Source organism: Clupea harengus, chromosome 16, assembly GCF_900700415.2.
Source record: "Clupea harengus chromosome 16, Ch_v2.0.2, whole genome shotgun sequence".
NCBI lineage: Eukaryota > Metazoa > Chordata > Actinopteri > Clupeiformes > Clupeidae > Clupea > Clupea harengus.
The window spans coordinates 14,729,835-14,749,669 of NC_045167.1; the positions used below are offsets into that span (position 1 = coordinate 14,729,835).

Consider the following 19,835-nt stretch of genomic DNA (forward strand, 5'->3'; position numbering starts at 1 on the left):
CTGTCCGGATGACGAATGAAACCCTCGTCTTCCGCTGACGCGGTCGCGGACACTTGCCAGGCCAGCGGGGACACAACAGGATGGCATGCTGAGAGCGGGCAAGGCTGGGATGCATTCTGCCCTGCAATCACGTCCCTGACACCGTCATTACCACTGAGCCCAGACGAGCGCGCGTGTGTACGTTCCGGCTCATTGATGAGGAAATGACCAGTTGCTTGGTGACATTTGGAAGCCAAATGGTGCTTAGGAATCCTCGGTGGAAACGGAAGCCTCGGTCGGGCCTGAACTCGTGGGTTCATGGGCACTGGCATGTTTGTCTGACTGGGTATTCCTGGCACTCTCTTGGCAAACAGGATAAGAGGACTGTGTTTTGGGCTTGGCTGTCATTTCCCCTTGGTCCGGAGCCCAGCAAACTCTGGCTGCTAGTCCCCTGGTAGGCACTGTCACACAGCATCAGCCACCGTGCTTTAAATTATGTGACACCGATGCTCTGTGAATATGCTGCGCTCCAATGTTGTGGAGCATCAAGGAGAAAAAAATGGCCCGTCAGACATCAAAGCTACATCCTCCTCATGTCAACATTTCACCACTTTTCCAGTGCTGCAACCAGCATAATCTGAAAGAGATGCATGTTTTTTTCTCCATTTCTTCCTTTTTTTTCCCCCTGCTCCGTCTTTGTCTCTTTGTCTTGTATCAACCCACTGCAATTCACAATCATTTGAAATTCAAAGCATTCACTGGCACGTATCATATAACGCCCACGTGTGATCTTGCTCATTTGGTGGCTAAGATAAGAAAGCTTTTAACTCGGCCTGAGAGAGTGAGATGAGTCAGGAGTGGGAAATGTAGTTTTAACAACATGGCACCTCTGTGATCTTATCGATGACATCCTGCTCTCTACTCCCCTCCAGGAAAACTACAGAGCAAAAGCCCTTTACATTTCTGTGAAAGATCTAATGCTGCCTCTTTGTGGTAGACGCTAAAGATTTCTCAGCGTAAGTCGTTGGACCTGACATGAGGTTGAAGCCCTTTTGCTTATTTCAATGTCATTTTGATGAGTTTACTCCAGGGGGAAAGTGAGTTGTCTGCTGTCCAGGATTAGCCCGGTCGACGTCGAGCGCTTTATTTGAGTGGCTTGTTTATTGACAGGCTGCCCTGGCCGGGAGTACTCTGCACGCTTGTTTGAACAGAGCGCTGGAGCTTTCCAAAGGGATCATGCCGTGTCCACGGAGCTGAGCAGGCACTCCACTCACCAATCAGCCAATGCACCCCCCTCACCCACCAACCACGAACCCCCCCACCTCCCCTCCTTCCCTCAACCAAGCCCCTTTGGTGACCTTGTTTGCAATTGGGTTTGACTCGGGCTTTCCATCGTGCCGAAGTAGTGCCGTCCTCAATTCTGACAACGAGCCATGAAGGAGCGAGAGTGTGTTTGTTTTTTTGCAATCATTTCAAGCGTCCCACGATGCCGCCAAGAAAATAAACAACAACAACGAACCAAAACAGCAACACGGTGGGCGGGAGGTGGTGGGGGTTTCTCTGATAGCCACTTTGGACATTTCTGCTGGCAAACGGGCTTCAGGTTCATGTTGGGTGGGGGGTCGTTTGGCTTTTGCTGCAGGTAAAATGAGGTGAGATGAAGTTAGACTGACACCCGGTGACTGCTGGACCCCTCTGCTATACTCTCCTTTATTGTATTTGATATTAAAGTCTTATCAGTGTCGGCCTGCCTGCCAAGACTGACACTTTTGGGTGTTATTGGAGAGGCAACTCATTGCCCTCACCTGTCAATTGTTTTCCGCTGTTTTTTTTTCTGGAGCACACACTTTGCGGCAACATATATCAAACCTCAGTAAAAGAAATAAAAAATATAGATATTTTCAGTGTACCGCATAGTTTTCGAGGACCTCCGATGAAATGGGTTTGGGTTTTTTGCCAGCCAACTAAGTGTGAAAGTAATCAGAGGTGACTTGATCGTTACGAGGCGGCTGAGGGGTGGATGCTATCCGGGGTTGATTAATCTGGCTGGAGTCACACATTAATTGTGGCTCGAACTCAACCGGAGTGTTCCAGAACTCTGTTACCCGAGGCGATTGGAATGCGGGAGAAGAACTGTGCGTGCCCTAGCAAAAAAATGGAGAGTACCCCCCACCCCCCTCTACCTCGACTCTGCTGCAGACAAAGAGTGGAGAATAATAATATTGTTTATGAGCAATTAAAATGGTTATGAGGAGTTGGAGATGGGAGAGGAGAATGAACTTTGATAGAATGAGGAGTTTGCGTGCTGCTTTTGATCTCACATCCCACGTATGGGTGGAGACACACGCTGCGCCTATCTACCGCTTCCCTTATCTCGAGCACACACACACACACGCACACACACACACACACACACACACACAAACATCTGCACACATACCCACCTACACACATACACACGCATGCGTCTTAGTCTCAAGAATTCATCAGAGAGAGGTAATTTGGTTGCTCATCTCCAAAAGCATAATCAATGTCGATATAATGATCTGTGGGTGGATTATTTTAGAGCTCTTTCTGTTCTTTTGTAGTGTAGTGTGCACGTGTGTGTGCGCGTTTATGCTCTCTCACTCCTTTTATAATGACGCATGTCTGCCCTTCTCCACTGAAGTGTTTCACAATAAAGGTCTACGGTGGGGTTAATTAGCATCGTCAGAGCCCCATCTATCAGACCGGCCCTGCGTTCCCCGGCCCGACAGCTTCATTAGCGCCTACATGACACGCTGAGGACCAGAAAGGGGCACAGGGCCAGGATCTGCAAGTACGGGTCCGTTCCCAGCCCCCTCCGCCCCCACCCCCCCCAAAAAAAACATCAGTATCAAGCACTGCGCAGGCTCAGCGTGCACCCGATGACAGGCGAGGCGGGTTCCCACTGCGTGCTCCTCGCTGTCTCCAGCCCCCCGCTCGAGATTAAAGCTGCTTCATGAGAGAGATTCACGTGCTGCATGATGGGCCGCCAGCTCCCTGCTCCCACCCCCCACCCCCGCCCTCGCTGGTCCTCGTGCTCCGCTTAGCTTTATTCAATTTTGTCTTTTTCTTTGTAGTTCTTTCATTCTCTTCCTCTTTTTCTGTCTCTCTTTTTCAGTCGCTTTGATTATTTTCCCTTTTCTATTTTCGGGTCTCAGACGCTCTCTGCACGTGAGGCAGCTGAGACAATGCGCCCTCAGCGTTTGATGTATGGCCTCTTCTCTCCAAGGCTGCCTCCGCTGGCCTCGCGGTCCCAGACACGTTCAGGCCCACTCATTCTCTGCAGACTCCCGCCGATTCTCTAAGCGGCGGCCCCTATAATGTGGCGAGGGCAGTGTCCGCTAAATCGGTACGCCGCGCAGGCCCTCCACCCACAACACACACGCAGACAAACAACCTCCCCCTGCCCCTCTTTCCCCACACACAGATACACACACACACACACACAGACACTGACCAACAATCTATGCCCCCCCCTCGTCGCACACACAGATACACACACACAGAGAGGAAATGAACAGAGTTATCTCATGTCATTATCACATAAAACTCTTTGTTCCACACTCTACATCACCACACTCCAATCCTTTCCCTGTTCCAATGCTGCAACCAGGTCACGCTGTAAGATGATAAAAATGGGAGTTTTTACGAAGAAACACACGGGTGACAATGTCCTCCATTGGGTTTATGGGTTGATGAGATTTTTTCTCACAATGTTATTGGTGTGGGTATGTTTATTCAGTTATTTGCTTTTATGCTGTGCATTAGCAGATGTCGACCTGCAGCAGTATTGAATTAGATGCTTAATTGAAGCACTGAACTTTCCCGTAATAGTGATAGATCAAGATCATTGCTCGGAAGGCCCTGGAAGATGAAAGGATGCTTGTTTAATCAGCTTAATTGAAAGCTGATTAGCGAAATTGAAATGGAGAGGATTTTCAAGTGTTATTGTCCCTGATACATATGTTACTGCAAAAGTTATTTTCGCAAACCAAGGTCCTTGCCAGTTGCTCTGACTCAGCTTTGGGCAGTTTTGGTGACTATCAGTGTAATTCCTTTTCTTTGGGAGTAAATACGATGTTGATGACGCACATGTTTATTAAAAAGGAATCCACCATGTGTTTTTGCAATATCGGGCTCAAAATGGATAAAAATCAAATGGTTGAACCGTCATCCCGAATCTGTCATCTGGTGTGGTACATGTAAGGACGTACCAAGAATAACCGCTACATATTCATGAAACTCCCCCATTGCCTTTGAAATGGATATTCCTCCATCTAAATCTATCCTGACGAAAAGCAATGTGCAGCTCCACTGCCTGTTATGTCTCTTGACCTCTTTGCCTTTTTTATTATTTGTTTATCTGCCATACATGCATTATTCATGGATAACTTGTATGTAAACTTGAGGGACGTTTGCATGGAATTATATAATCCTTTCAAAAAATGATGGGTTTATATCAGGAGTTACTGTATTCTATCTAGGAAGTTAATAGTGAAGGAAAGTTATTAGAGTATCCCACATACTGTATTTCTCAGTGTAATCCATTGTTCCATTTCCATTATGAACAACTACCAGTACTGTGAGATTTTATATGGTGAGAACTTCACCTCTTGTATTGTTGTATGCCAGCTGCTGACTGGAAAGACTTGTGAGATTGTACAGCCAATTGCTGGTGAGTTAAAATGTCTGTGGAACTAACAAGGTTCTGGGGTGGGCTAGCTGGAGGTTCGGCTAAGCAAACAAAGACATGGAGAGTGCAGCTGTTTTGGTTGAAATCATGGTTAAATATTTCATAAATAGCTGGCAGCCTAGTTATGAATTCAAGATGCTGGAGGCTAGATACACCACACCAAGGGGATTTATGACACTCTGCATTGTGTTGCACCAACAACACCTTTAGTCGTGGCATATTAAGGGTATATTGCACTCTCTCATAAATAATGACAAAATAATAGTTGTATGTGCTTTACCAGTGTATGGCATTATTTATGTTATGACTTGTTTTACTACTTTACCACTGTAAAGTATCCAGCAAACAGCAATATGCAATATGATTACATGGTGTCATACACTTATTCAAGCAGGTTGTGGGAAAACATTTAACTTTTCAATATTTCATTTCTTTTTTAAACATTTTTTATCCCTGTAGCAACCACACTACAGAACTTGGAACACCAACTGTTATTTTAAAATAGATGTGACCAGCCAATTGTTTCCACTTGTTAGATCCAGCATGCCAACAGAACGGATTAAGGATGGAATGAGAGATTTGAAAGTAAAGAGATGGCTGAGACACAGATTGTGTGTTTAAGGCAACCCCGGGCTAGAACAATATTAATGTGCTGCCGAACCTTGTTGAGGAGTTTCCAGGTGCAAGGGTTGGAGTGTGTCAAGAACAGCTACACTGCTGAATTTCTCTTTCTTTATCTACAATGTTACGCAATCTAAGAGGCATTTCAGTTAATCACTGTTTTTAAGTACAGTATGTGTGCTGGGTTATTTTAATCATACCTGTTACTCCACCACATTTTCCATAAATTATAAATTACTATTACCATTAACATGTCCCCTCTAATGAAACCACCACTTAATCAGCAAGTTAAATGTGAAAATATGGAACTTTGAATGTGATTGATAATTATATGCAAATACACAGTTTTTTTTTTGGACCTTTTTATTAAGTGCCATTACTAGTCTACTCTAGTCTCTTACTTTACAAAGAGATTACATTGTTGGTACCTATACTGTGGTATTTACTTAGATTTGATGAGTCATACTTTGATTTTTGAGTCGTTATGCATCAAAACATTTCCATCTGCATAGTACAAGTGGGCTAACGGAAGAACGGAAGTACATACTGTAACGTGTTGGGGAGGGCTAACGGAACAGAGACTGGGGCGGGCTAACGGAACAGAGACTGGGGCGGGCTAACGGAACAGAGACTGGGGCGGGCTAACAGAACAGAGACTGGGGCGGGCTAACGGAACAGAGACTGGGGCGGGCTAACAGAACAGAGACTGGGGCGGGCTAACGGAACAGAGACTGGGGCGGGCTAACGGAACAGAGACTGGGGCGGGCTAACGGAACAGAGACTGGGGCGGGCTAACAGAACAGAGACTGGGGCGGGCTAACGGAACAGAGACTGGGGCGGGCTAACGGAACAGAGACTGTTGTGTAGCCACCCAGCATGGTGCAGGGCAGGAGACTGCTGTTGACACAGTTCGTTGTTGTTCTGCCTAAATAATTCAGGTTGTGTTAAGGTTTGTGTCTGGTTGAAGTGTGCATGATTGTTTATCATTTCGTCTGTGTGTGGGACTGACTGATCAATGCCACTGTTAGTTTCTTGCGTTAGTTTAATGTCAAGCCTAAAGGCCAGTTCAGACCAAAAATTGACGTTGAGACAATCTGCAACTACTTGACACAAAGCAACTTGTTGCCACAAAATGTTCTAAAGACCACTGCAATGGCTTGCAATAGCACCATAAAAACACCTTTGTTACACCACTTGTTGTAGCCAGGTATGAACCAGCTAGCCATATAGTTAGCCAGCAAGTTAACTGACTAGCAGAATAGCCAGCAGTCAGTCAAATTGTCTTTGTTTTTGTGACTTTGTTAGCATATGCCTGTAGACTGATGTTGTACAGACATAATCCTCTCTCTCTCTCTCTCTCTCTCTCTCTCTCTCTCTCCTCTGTGTTAATCATTTTAAAGTGGGTGGGACTTGTTCATATACTTACATATAATAGCTGTGACACCCAAAGATGCCAGGGTTCACTTAAAAAAGTACACTACAGGCTGAACTAGTCTGATTACATCTCATGGGGTTTCTTTACTGATCTTGAAGGTCATACGTGCCATGATGCCTGGCACAAATTGCCGGGTGACAGAGACAAACTGCAGTAGGTCAACCCAGAGTTGAGAAACAGTCATCACAAGATCCTTAAAAGCAGTCATTATACAATGACAAATGGTGTATGGCAGCAGGCTGCTATATATTTTTCACAGCTGTGAACCAAACTGTGGAGGAACACAGTAACAGATGGAAGTGTGGAAAGAAAGGAAACAAACAAACAGATAAACTTTGATTAACCTTGATACCTACTCTTGTGTTTATGGAGAAGTGGAGTATGGAGATGTTGTGAAAATAAAGTGTATATATCCCTCATGCTACATGTCAGTATTGCAGTACACTGGTGGTTTCTGTGATGTGTGTCCTTGGCTTAGCTTTGATAAAAGGGAAACCACAGGATGTGTGAACATCATATCCACTCAGGCGAATCTGTTTATGACAGCGGTGAGTCTAGACCCTGAATGGATGACTGGTCTTCTGTTGGATATTACCCCATCTCCCCCTCCCCCAAAAAGAAAAAACAGCAAGGGGAGCTCACCAGTTTGACAATGTGTTCAGCTGATGGCCTGTTTCCACCTGTTTCACTCTGACCTCATTCCAGCTGGAACTTTCTGGAATATGAGAAGTGTTCCAAACAGAGAGACACCCCCCATCGCCTTGCCACAAGGTTGAGTACAGTGCTAGAGTCCGCATCCCTAGCTTCCACAGGCCTCGTAGTGTCAAGCTGAAGCATTTCTTAGGCCAAAAAGTGGGGCAGCTCAAGATGGGAGGTCTGGCCCGTATGATGTGCACTGACAGTTGTAAGTGGTTGCTCAGCCCAAGGAACATCTCACAAAGCTGCAGTGTGCAGCGAGACCTGTGAGAAAAGAACAAGAAACAGATTTTTTACATCTAAATCAATAGAAATAAATAAAGAAATTGGCGAAATCAGGCAGCGTGTCGGGCCACAGCTCGCAAAACCGCTCTCAGCAGGAGCTGACAGTGGAATTCTTTCGGAGCGCACGTCAGTGTCGAATAGGAAAGAAGAAAAATGAAACGATATGAACAGTCCCCCCCAAACGGTCTAGCCGATGATTTGGCAACGTGGATTCATCAGCAGTGTTTGGACTTACAGACGTCTGTGTGGGAGACGTGAGTGGAGTCTGAAGCTCTGAGACCTGCTGACGAATACGAAATAAATCAGACCGCAGGCACGCTCTCTCTCTCTCTCTCTCTCTCTCTCTCTCTGTTCTCTCTCTCTCTCTTTCTCTTTCTCTCACCCTCTGTCTCTTCCCTCTAGAGAAATCAATCTGTCACTCAACCACCTCCACCCCAAAGTCCATTAGCTAAACCTCTTGCTTATGAGCCATGCCTGCCTGCCTCCTTGCTCCTTCCCTCTCTGTCAACAGTCCTCTGCCCCATCCGGCTGGCCATCAGTATTGAGGCTAACTGCCATGTACTGATGTAACCCCATTCTGTTGTAGAAACCCTCTGTCTCTTCCTATCACTATGCCTTTACATTTACTATTTTACTGTATCCTGGCCTATTTCCCTTTTCTTTTTTTTCTTATTTTTCTTTCATTATTTGACAGCAAAATGCATTTATCTTCTTTTGAGGTCCCCAGTCATAACTCAAACTGTCTTTCCAATTTTGCCTCCACAGATTCCTCAGATCAGCTATGCGTCGACAGCGCCGGACCTTAGCGACAACACCCGCTACGACTTCTTCTCCCGAGTGGTGCCACCCGACTCCTACCAGGCACAAACCATGCTGGACATCGTCACGGCGATGGGATGGAACTACGTGTCCACACTGGCTTCGGAGGGCAGCTACGGCGAGAGCGGCGTGGAGGCGTTCGTCCAGATCTCTAGGGAGCTTGGTGAGTCATACTCCTGCAAGCATGACAATGATCATAGCAGCGTCCCCTGGGAGGGTGAAGTGCAGGGGTCGAGCACTTTGCCTCACTTGCCTTAGGGGTGGGTTGAGGATGTTTGACTGATGTGTTTCCCAGCACATCTGGACAGAAAAATCAATCTGTCTAATTAAGCTCCTCTTGGCAAAAGTCTTAAATATCCTCCCATAGTTTGACAGCTCCTCTAAATAATGTTTTCGAACAGGATTAGTGCCCTCTTGAGTTCGCTGTAACGGCTTTGTATTGACAGCTGTAGCTTGGATGGGCTCTCAGTTTCTCTTTCTCTCTTTTCGCTTTTTGAGGTATCTGCACAAGGGCTGCCCCTCAGGGGCAGGGGCATGAGCCCCAAGAAAATTGAACTAAACAGTCGGGCTCTCTCTGAGCCGCTCAACTCTGCTGATACCGATTCTGTTGTCTGTTGGGAGATGTTAAAGGGGACAATCACGCTGAGGGATATCTCGGTATCAACTGTCCACACACCAGAAAAGGACAATAGACTGCCCTTGAAGAGCCAAACACTATGGTGATATTTCAAACAGTAGCTGACTGTGAGGCCTTCAGGACAGCCACACTGCACTGGAAATCGCGTGGCCTGAATGCTAAGTGCGCTTGTTGTGTGGGAGGGTGGGCGGCCGGCTGCTCGGAGGTACCCCTGGGGTGTTGGCAAGTGAAAAATTGCTAACAGGAAGTAGGAGAGGAATCACCGGAGTTGGGGGATTGCCGATCGAGTGGTAAGATAATGATGGGGCCAGCCTAGCCTGCTAAGCTTGCTCGCCTTCCCGCTTCCTCTAAGACAGTCTGTCCCCCTCCATTTCGATCCGATGGAAAAGAACAGTTGTTATTAAGGCACCGTGGTCCCGGAGCAAGGCTCATCCCTCCTAGCTACATTATTAGCGGGGTGTTTAATTTTACGCTTTTAAAATTCATGAGCTGTATCGGTGGTGCGTACAGGGGTTGGATAATAAACAGCAAACGCCCGCCAGCCTTATTACACACCTAACCTGTTGTTTGAAACCTAATGGTTCCCAGAGTATCTTACAGGCACTCCGACAGTCATGTTGAGAGGGAATATATCAGTGTTGTACTGAGCTGTGTCAGTGTGGTGATTTGTGAAACATCACTGTCTACTTTACCAGATGAAGTGGGGGGTTGGGAGGGAGAAGTATGGGGTAAGAGAGGAAGACTGGATGGATGGAGGCGTGGATGGAGAAAAGGATGGAAATGGATGGTGAGAAAATGGAAGGGGTGTGGGATGGATGGGGTGGGGGTGAGATGGATGAGGAGAAGGGAGAGATGGTGCTAGGCAGAGCTGTGACTGCTCCCATTCGCTCTCTGGTGCCTTGCCCCCCCCCACCAACCCACCCCCCTATTCCCCCTCCCTTCCCCTTCACATCTCCAGATTGCCGAAGGGATTTCTTTTTTTCTTTTTTTTCCCTCCTCCTCTCTCGGTGTAAGATTTTCCATTTGAGACAGATGACAGGCTCAAGTCTTCCAGCTGCAGCACGAGTGGTGGATTAAAACTGAAAGACAAAGAACTTAACAAGCATCCAATTAGCTGCCGCGCTAATGTCACGTAACAGCCGAATGAAAAGTCAATAGCCACGCAACAATGAGGCTCTTGTTTTCCGGTGTCTGCTTAATGGAGGAAACAATGTGCAATTTCCATGCACTTTCTGCTCCATCTGTGCACGGAGAAACTGGGAAAAATACAATACATCAAACTCGGACTGACCTTTACTTGACAAGTGCATTAACCTTCGATTATCAAATTAATTTGCAGGCCCGTGCAGTGTACGTACATGATAGATAACTACAGCAACAGGGAGCGCCACCATAAACAAACCGAATTGTCGAAGCGCACCAAGCCGCGTTCTGGAATATATTTCATCCGACGGGTGAGCAGAGATGTCAGAGCGCGACATTGAGCTTCTGCACGCTCTCTGCTGAAGAATGCTTCGCCCCCCCCTGCTACTAGCCCGCCTCGTGAAACGGGATGGTTTGCTGTGGTGCCGGGCTTCTTTTTCTCCGCAACTGGCTGCGACAGCCATGATGAAGGACGCGGTAGCTCGCTAACGACAGCGCGATGGATGTGACCTCATTGTCTGTTGTTCGGGCTCCGTGAGAAGTGGGGCAGATTGGGCCGCTGCACTCACGGTCCCCCGCAACCGCCCACCCTTCTTTTGTGTCGCTCTGCTCATCGTCGCCTGCCTTGTCGTGTCGGTTTTGTCCGCTTCTCCTCTTCCTTGGCCCCGCGCCTGTCTGCCAGGCTTAGAACCTGTTAATGAGGCCTGACAAAAAGTTCCACAGCCTGTCATCATCGCTGTCTTCATGTGATGGTAGGGGCATCTGCACATTATGATATAGCTGCACAACTGAAGAGCGGCAGAGACGTTTCTTCTCCGAGCCACACAGTATCTGTATATACAGCCATTACTATGCTGAAGATCCCAAGATATCCAAAAAATACATGCTGTATTACAGTGACTCATGGCTTTATGGCTTTCTCATGGCTTTCTCCAAAGCGACTTACAAAGGCCTCCTGCATTATGAATATTAGGTTGCATGTAGATATTCTGTATTTGGTCTGGCAGCATACAGAGTCGGTGGGACTAATGGGTTAGCACACTGGGTGGAGATGTTATGCAGACACATGCAAACTACCACTATCTGCCCCAATCCCTCTCCCCAGACACAAGCAAACTCCCACTAGCTGCCCCAATCCCTCTCCCCAGACACTACTCCCCGCCTGCGCCCACATCTGACAGCCCTGCCCGTTCTCCCCAACCGGGCTTGTGTCAGGGTATGGAGGATTTCCGTCCCCTCTTCAGAGTCCGGTGACAGCTCCACTGCTCCCTTCACCCCGCCCCCGGTCGTCGTTGGGCCAGTGGCAGCCCCTCCTTGCCTTCATCAGCGCACATCAGAAGGCAGCCAGCTGGAGAGAGTGGCCTCGCCTGGACTCGGCTCAGCTGCCTCTAATGACCGCCGTGCTGAATCAATTAGATGCTCCTGAAACACCACTGCAGGCCCGGACTGCCAGCTCAGCCAGAGAGACCTCAGGGCTCCAGAGGGGGAAGGCATGTATCCCCGTGTTTAAAGTCCTAAACGAACCATTAAGTGGGCAGAGCAAGTCAGAGAGAGAGAGAGAGAAAGAGAGAGAGAGAGAGAGAAACAGAGGGAAAGAGAAAGGGGTGAAAGAGAGAGAGGCTGTGTCCATAGATTAAATGAGGGGTGCTGTTATTTTTGGTAGATTCTTCCCCAGTGGGCAGGTGAATGTGGAGAGCGTGCTTCAGAGAGTTGTGCAGTCACCGACCTCATCTTCTTCCTGTAAGCCGGCGCGGATTAAAGGCAAGGCATTTGCATAATATCATGGAACAAGGGGTTTAGTCACTGGCCCAGAACAGCCGCACGGAGACAGCCCAGTTCAATTGGAATCGGAGAAATCCGGTACGAGGCGTCGTGACAAGACGAGAAAACGAGAGGAGAAATGAGAAAACACTGCCGAGCAGCAATCCCAGAGAGGTGTTCTGTAATCACATTAATAGATTTAATCTCTGCGCTATTCTCGTTTTGTTCTTCAAGTGACATTTTGAGTTGAGTCCCAAGAATTGCTTTAGGGGAGCCAGTGCCTCCCCTAAAGAATTGTGACGCTACCCCAAAGCTCTGTCACAAAGTGCGGGTACAAGTCCCACGAGGGAGCACTCTTAGATCCATCAGTGTGGTGAAAAAACACACGTGACAAGATGCAGCTGCTGTTGTCTCTCTATTCATCGCATCCCTGCACTGTTGCATTTGGTAAGCCCCCTTTTTTATTATCGGAAAGGGAACGCAACATTCTGATTTATGAGAGATGGAGTGCAAAAGCTTATCACTGCAGACTGCGCGGGATCTCCTTTACTGTCAGCTCCTTCCCCTGGGCAGGTTTAGCCGTGGGTTTAGTGGGTTTAAAGATCTTTGTCCTTGATTATGAGCTGCCAAGATCAAGGGTACATGGCAACGCTATTCATCATTGTCTTGCGCAAGAGTACGAGGGGCGGAAAAACACATCAAATACCACATTTGTTACCAATTAATGAGACATGCTTCTGTCTCAAGGTGAAACTGCGCGCTTTCCGCCATCTATTCTTTTGTGTCAAGTTGTGTTAGACAAGAAAATCCCCTCAATGGGATTTGTGAACACACAGTCTTGCTTTCTTCAATCTAAAAATATGGGAATTTGTGTGTGTATGTGTGTGTGTGTGTGTGTGAGTTTCTATGTGTATGTTTGTGTGGTGTGTTTGCTTTTTGGAAGGTAGGGAGGGTTGCTATAGAAGTTCGGAACAGATAAACACAGAATTTCTTGAAAAAGCTGTCACAACTCAGACGGATGATAGCATCGTCTCGTCAGGGCCTTCCCTGATGTATTAGTTCCGTTTCGGGAAACACACCCACAAGCTGGAGAGGAAAAGTCGACAAAGCCAGAAACTTCATACATAACAGCCCCTCCCCCGCCCTTCACTCCCAGACCCCCCAGGTTGACCCAAACCCCTGAAACCTCCCACTGCCCAAAGTGACCAATCCATCCTGGCGTTAAACTCAAAAGTGCTCTTCAGACAGAGGAGCCACTGAGTGGAATAACACGCTCAGTCCATTCCTATCCCTCCAAAAAACATTTTCTTTCTCGCAATGGAACACAAGCCGTGTGGGTGTTTGTGCGAGTGTGTGTGAATCTGCCTGCACAACCTAAAAGCACTTTACCGCCAGTAATGTTCTGCTTCAGTGCCTCTTGCTTGACTCAAGGCTGGTGGAAAGCATCTTCAGATTTTTCGAGGTCAGAGATGTCAAGGCTGAAATACATTGCAAAAACCAATGTTGGCATTATTGTGTTGTTAAAGACTGCGTGGTATGAAAGAGCAGCGGTATTGAAAGGGCTGAGATGTCATATAGAACTGTCAGTGCCTCCCATGCATTTAGCTGTCAACTGCTTTCCTCCCAGCCAATCATTTTCTAAGTGGTTGGTTTAAAGGGAATCTTGGCAGAGCACCCAAACAATTCTGAAAATGACAAATAACTGAAATTCTCATATCTTCTTTGTTCTTTTTGTGTGTGTGGCTCAAAAGAGCAATAACACAATCAGTCTCAATATGAAAAGCTTCAGTGGAGAATAGGTATGACACATATCCTTGCGACACAAGAATGCACTGTAAAGTCACTGTAAAGGTTATGCAATCCAGGAATCCATGAGACTTTATTAGGACTGCACAATTTAAATTACGCAATCATATTCCTAAACAATAAACCAAATCCCCAAACAATAGACCAACCAGCCCACCTGGGTTCTGAAGGACTTCCTTGGCAGAACAGGGCACCCATAAATCTTTGTAACCATTGATGGTCTCAGATTGAGTATAAACATCAATCGTGGAGAAAGCGAACCCCTGTACCGCTCTCCGACTACACCAACCACAGGCATTGTTCCTTTTAGTGTCCGTAGGAGACAAATGTGATGGGGCTTGAGGAAGGTGGGGTGGGTTTAGTGAGGGGGGAAGGCCCTCTTTTCATCTGCCAGGGTTGCAATGTGATTGCAGATCTCTCGTTGGCAAACCCAAAAGCGGACACTTAGAGGGCCTGTAATGAATCACAGGCCGCCAGGGTGATAGATGGAGGCCGGGGGCTGAGGCTGATTAGCCGGCTCTGAAAGCTGGAAGAAGACCCTGTCGGCACGGCGATTACACAGTCGTCTGCGTGACAACACTCCGCATCTTACCACTAGCCACAGGACAAAGTGAGGTAATTTAGGGGCTGTTGCTGATGCTTTCTCTCTCCCTTCTCCGTGTCCTTCTCCCATCTTTCCTTTGCATCTCCCCGACTCCCACCTTCACTCAGCTTAAGTCCTAAATGAAAGTCAAGATGTGTCCTTTTGTTGTGCCGCTGCCTCTCCAATGACAGCTTGTTAGCTAAAGTGCATACGTCTCCATCTTTGTTGGGGGGAAAAAAGACTCACTCACTCTCACTCTGTCTGTGCTCATGGAACCTCCCCAAAGCACTTAAATGACAGTCAGAAAGTAAGAGTTAAGAGGGGATATGTAAGGATGGAGAAAGAGAGGAGAGAGGGACAAGAGCAAAAATGAGAGAGAGAGAGAGAGAGAGAAGGAAGGAGGGGAGCAAGAGCGTGTCCTAATGAGACCTTTATACTCCTCTCTTGCTCTTTAGCCTTCTTACCTCACCCTGCGCTCAGGGAGTCAGTCTCATGCAAATGTCAGGAGCTATATTTCAGGAAGCACTAAAAAGTGGTCATTAAAAGAACCTGACAACTTAAGTCCCCAAACGGCTGAAGATGCTCGGAAAGTGTCTACTCTCCACAGAGGAGGCTGAGTAAAGGAGACAAGAGGCCATTAAATCTTCACCATGCTCACCAGCATAATGTGTGAATATTTTTTTTTTCTGAGGAGGACAACACTTCCACCTTTCCAATCCACAATACCAAGTCCCTTTAGTGTTGATACCTCCTTGCACTCATAAATCCTATAGGGACTTGCATGTTGGTGTCTCTTACGGATGCTCAACTGACCATGAAGTAATGTAAGGATGATCTGTAGTGAAAGACAAGCACACCATTCCATTGTGGCTCAGCTGAAGGACTTCCTTTCATCCGTGTTCTGGACCCTTCAGTTGGCCATAGTCTTTATGTCCTTGGAGACTGCCCCACAGGGACTGCCTGTGGAACATGACAAGATACCAGTGTATCCTGACCTTGGGTCAGTATGTCACTCAAAGACCTCTCGGGAGCACTTGGTAGGGGAGGGAGGGAGTTTGATGATGATGAAAAAAACAAAGAAAGAGAAAGAGAGAGCGAGAGTGAGGGAAGAGAAAGTGAAAGAGAGAGTGCTCTGAAGCCAGTTACTGTCAGATCAATGCTCTAGTCTTTCCCTACAGCCGACACAGTACACGCCGCTGCATCTTTCAGAGGGAATGGAAATCAAGACAAATGAGCACAATGAATCGGCGCAGTTGGCAGCGTTTGAGGGGCGCGGCGCTGAAAAGGGACTGATTGGACTGTCTCACACATTAGGCGATAAATGGCTGACATCATCAGTGTTTGCCCAGTGTTGTGCGGAGGCGTGATCCGCCGCCATATATCACAGCAGCACAGAGCTGCAGGTTGCAAGAGTGCTTTACGACGCCCGCATCAATCTCTCCCCTATCCTTCTCTTTGTGCTCCCCCCTCCCCACCCCCCAACCCAAACGTGGCTCTGGAGCGTCCTATAGCTCTTTATCACAGCCTCTCATTTGGGCCAGATTGGCCCCCGGGCAGCTGAATTGGCCTCACTGTAAAAGGGCCTTGGCAGTGGCTGGTCAAGAGGGATGACAATCAGTGAGAGATTTTTTTGTGCATTTTGTGGTTTCTGCGGGGATGCAGAAGTATGTGTGTGTGTGTGTGTTTGTGTGTGTGTGTGTGTGTGTGTGTGTGGTGGTGGGGGGGGGGGGGGTATGTATGCCTGCTTTTTGGAGTATTGGAAGATGTTTCAACTTTATCTTCCCTATGTTTAAACTTCTAAATTAGATTTCTTGCATATTACATGTGAATGCCCTGTGGTCGACACAAGGCCCGACACAAAACCAATTATATAATTCTGTCAGGGCTGTGAATTGACAAATGGAGTAAAATTAACCATTTTTTTTTAAATCACACAGACTTACCTAAGAGGCAAATGAGGGGTTAGTAAAACCTATGAGAAATATTTTATTACTCATTTTTTCCCCCTCTTTTGCTCGCTTCAGTTTTTTTTACAAGTCATTTTTGCCCCAGTCTCCGTCTGACAAGTAATTTATTCACCCACCAACAAATGTTGTAAAACCGTGGATTTAAAAGTTTCATCATTCCCAAGCTTCTCGTTTCTCACTTCTGAAAACTTGTATTATTCAGACGAGGGATCAGAATTTATGCAAGGTTCAGACATGGCTTTATATTCTATCTCCTCTCTCTTTCTCTTTCTTTCTCCCTCTCGCGGATTCTCTCACTAGTTTGATTTTATGTGCCACCTTACTGAAGCCCTACAAAAAAATAAATTGGCTGTTTTATGACTGGGGCCTTACGGTGGGGGGGTGGGGGAGCTCCCAGGGAAGACAGAGTGTATGCGGTGAAAAAGGAGTGTATCTCCTCAGCCCTGCGCCGAAACCTCTGTGGCCCAGGAGGTGATTTATACGGGGTGCGGGAGAGAGATTCATCAATGTGCTTGGACACCGAAAAAACAGACAAACACCTCAGAGTCCAGAAGGTGCGACAGAATGGTCGCAGAGCGAAAAAAATCTGCAATTTGATTACCATTAATGGTGTTTCAGGGGCCGGGTAAATTGGCGAACTGTAATCAGTCGCGGATCAAGGCCCCTAAGTGACACTCCCCTGATCCAATCTCCTCGTCCAAACCTGTGATGCTGCCAAGGAGAATCAATCAGGAGACAGCAGATCACCACATCCCTCCCACAGGAGTGCAGCTCTGATTGAGTCGGCACTCCTTTTTCTCTTTGCCTCCTTGTTTCCTTTTCACCGAGTGTCAGGAACCATCAGACAGCATGATCTCCCCCTTACTGTGTGTGTGAGTGTGTGTGTGTGTGTGTGTGTAGCTTTACATGTCAGCTGTGATGTCACCTTGTGTCAGCAGGGGTGAGGGAACGTTCCACACCTCGGAGGCTAAATGGGGCTGCACGGTTGAGAGTGTTATAGATCTTTTTTTTTTTAAATCATTTTCTTTTTGATGTTTCGGAGCGATGTGTGAATGGGCTGTAATTCACAGCATGCCATTTGGCTCCCGCAGTAATGCATCTCCTAAATCTTCAGAAAGAAACTTTATACGCTTGAATAAAAAGATACAACTCCAACACCATCTATATGCCATATCAAAAACTGCCCTCAAATGAAAATATTCCACTATATGTTCCTCAACTTGACCTCAGCTTTCTAACTATGTCGCTCTGTTCTTTTAACCTTGGTTCTTATGCAGGAGAACCTTGATTTGTAAGGAGAATTCTAAGGAAAAGCATTAAGTATTTAAAATACAAAAGGTGGCAAAGGGAATAAAATGGTCAGGAATGAATATTACATGTGCTGGAGCAGGACTCTTCCCCCCTTTTCTCACTCTCTGTCCTTCTCTCTCTCTATGCCGGCAGACATGAAAGTATATTTATGCATGTAATTCAGCACCTTTGACCTCCGGGTGGGCGTGAAGCTTTTAAAAGAGAGAACATTGATTGGAGCGACGCACCACGTAATTCAATCTGCCATGGAATTCGGCAGGACAGCGCGAATCGTAAGCTAATTATTCAAATATGTGCACATGCCCTGCCCTTGGTGGCAGCCATAATTCAAAGAGGGGTTGTATGGGAGCGCCGCGTGTCGGCACAAAGATTGTCTTCGGCTTGGCTTCGAAACGCTCCTCTTCCTTGTGTGGTTGTGTACACAGGACATAATAGGGGGATTATGGGCTTGTTTAGCTGCTAGTTTACACTCCCGCGGATCTGTCAGTGACATTGTCTGTTTGTTGACAGTGGCGTCAGCGAGACCCCCCCCCCCCCCCCAAGACGGATGTGTCTTTTAATCGTCTCACTTCAAAACAGGTTGTTGACTCTCTTATCAGGTTGGCATCCGGCTCTGGGAGCTTTCTAGCCTCTGGTCCCTGAGGGCGTTGGGTTGTTAATGCTGGAACCAGGGCTGGAGATTGGTCCGTCCTCGCCTCGTACCAGCCATTGTCTCGGCCACCGTGGCTAAACAGAATCAGAGTACCGTATATGTTTGTTCTTTCATTCGTCCCCTTGGGTTAAGTGCCCTGATGAGAGAAGGATTCGTCCGTTGCCTTTGTAGGCTCCGCACCGAGCTTACTAGTGGCTACATATGTGTCGCAATCTGTGGTGCTTTTTTTGGGCCAGCCATGTCGCTTCGCTAGCCTCCCCCTTCACCCGTGTGGGCTCATGCCAGTGCACACACATACACACACACACACACACACACACACACACACACACACACACACACACACACACACACACACACACACACACACACACACATACACACACACACACACGCACACACACTCACCCCTACTCTCATGCTGGCATCCAGGCTGATTTCCCTCCTCCTGTGTTCAGACAAAATTAGCATGTGACACTGTGGCTTTGTTTCAATGCTGGCTCCCCTGTTGGGTTTGGGAGCCACTGATTCCTATTTGTTGGACAGGTTTTTTTTGTGTGATGGGTGGCAAGAGTGGCTTGTGTGTGTGTGTGTAGGGATACAGAGTGAATGAGAGCCTGCGTTTTGGAGGACTCCACTGGATGACTAAGCCTGCTTGGCTTGGAGAAAGGTTTGGAACGCGACAAGGGCCTTGACGCTTTTGGAGGAGAGGACAACTGTTCCCACTGCAAGTGCACACACACACCCACACACAGACATATACAAACAAACACCACACACACACACACACACACACACACACACACACACACACACACACACACACACACACACACACACACACACACACACACACACACACACACACACACTCACACACACACACACAAAAACATACACACTCACACAGACACACATATGAGAACTACACATTCATTTATCAGAAAACACTTTTGTATCCCTCTCTCTCTCCTCTTTCTCTCTCACAGGCACACATGCTTTCTTTCTCTCTCTATCTCTCTCTCTCACACACACACACACACACACACACATATAATCCGCACTGCAGAGCGTTCTTGCCAAACCACCAGAACCAGCAGAGATCGTGTTTGCGCTGATCACAGACGGCCGAGAACACTTCCTGCTAGGCCTGCGACCAGAGTCCAACTGCTACTGGCCAACTCGTCCAAATAAGGCAGGATGCAATATCTGTCCACACGCTTTTTCGCTTTTCCCCCTTTAACTAAGCCTGCACAGCTTTTCAATCCAATTACACTACACACAGTGGATGGGAAAGAGAGGGTCCAGTGATTGGCACAGTGTGTTAGCTCACTGTTGTCGTGGTCTCGGCTATTCAACCTGAGAGTATGTTGCAAATGAAGTGGCGCTGTACTCTCATGGTAATTACGAACCCCTCACCAGG

The 19,835-nt window shown here is 47.3% G+C and overlaps 1 protein-coding gene across 2 annotated transcripts in view; it reads left to right on the forward strand.

Moving 5' to 3' along the window:
- The window catches only part of grm8a (glutamate receptor, metabotropic 8a), a 144,248-nt gene that overhangs the window by 45,436 nt on the left and 78,977 nt on the right, over positions 1 to 19,835 (forward strand). For both annotated transcript variants that reach the window (XM_031582567.2, XM_031582566.2), the window contains exon 3: positions 8,499 to 8,715. In XM_031582567.2, the coding sequence (XP_031438427.1) occupies positions 8,499 to 8,715 (217 nt within the window). The remainder of the gene's footprint in view (positions 1 to 8,498; positions 8,716 to 19,835) is intronic.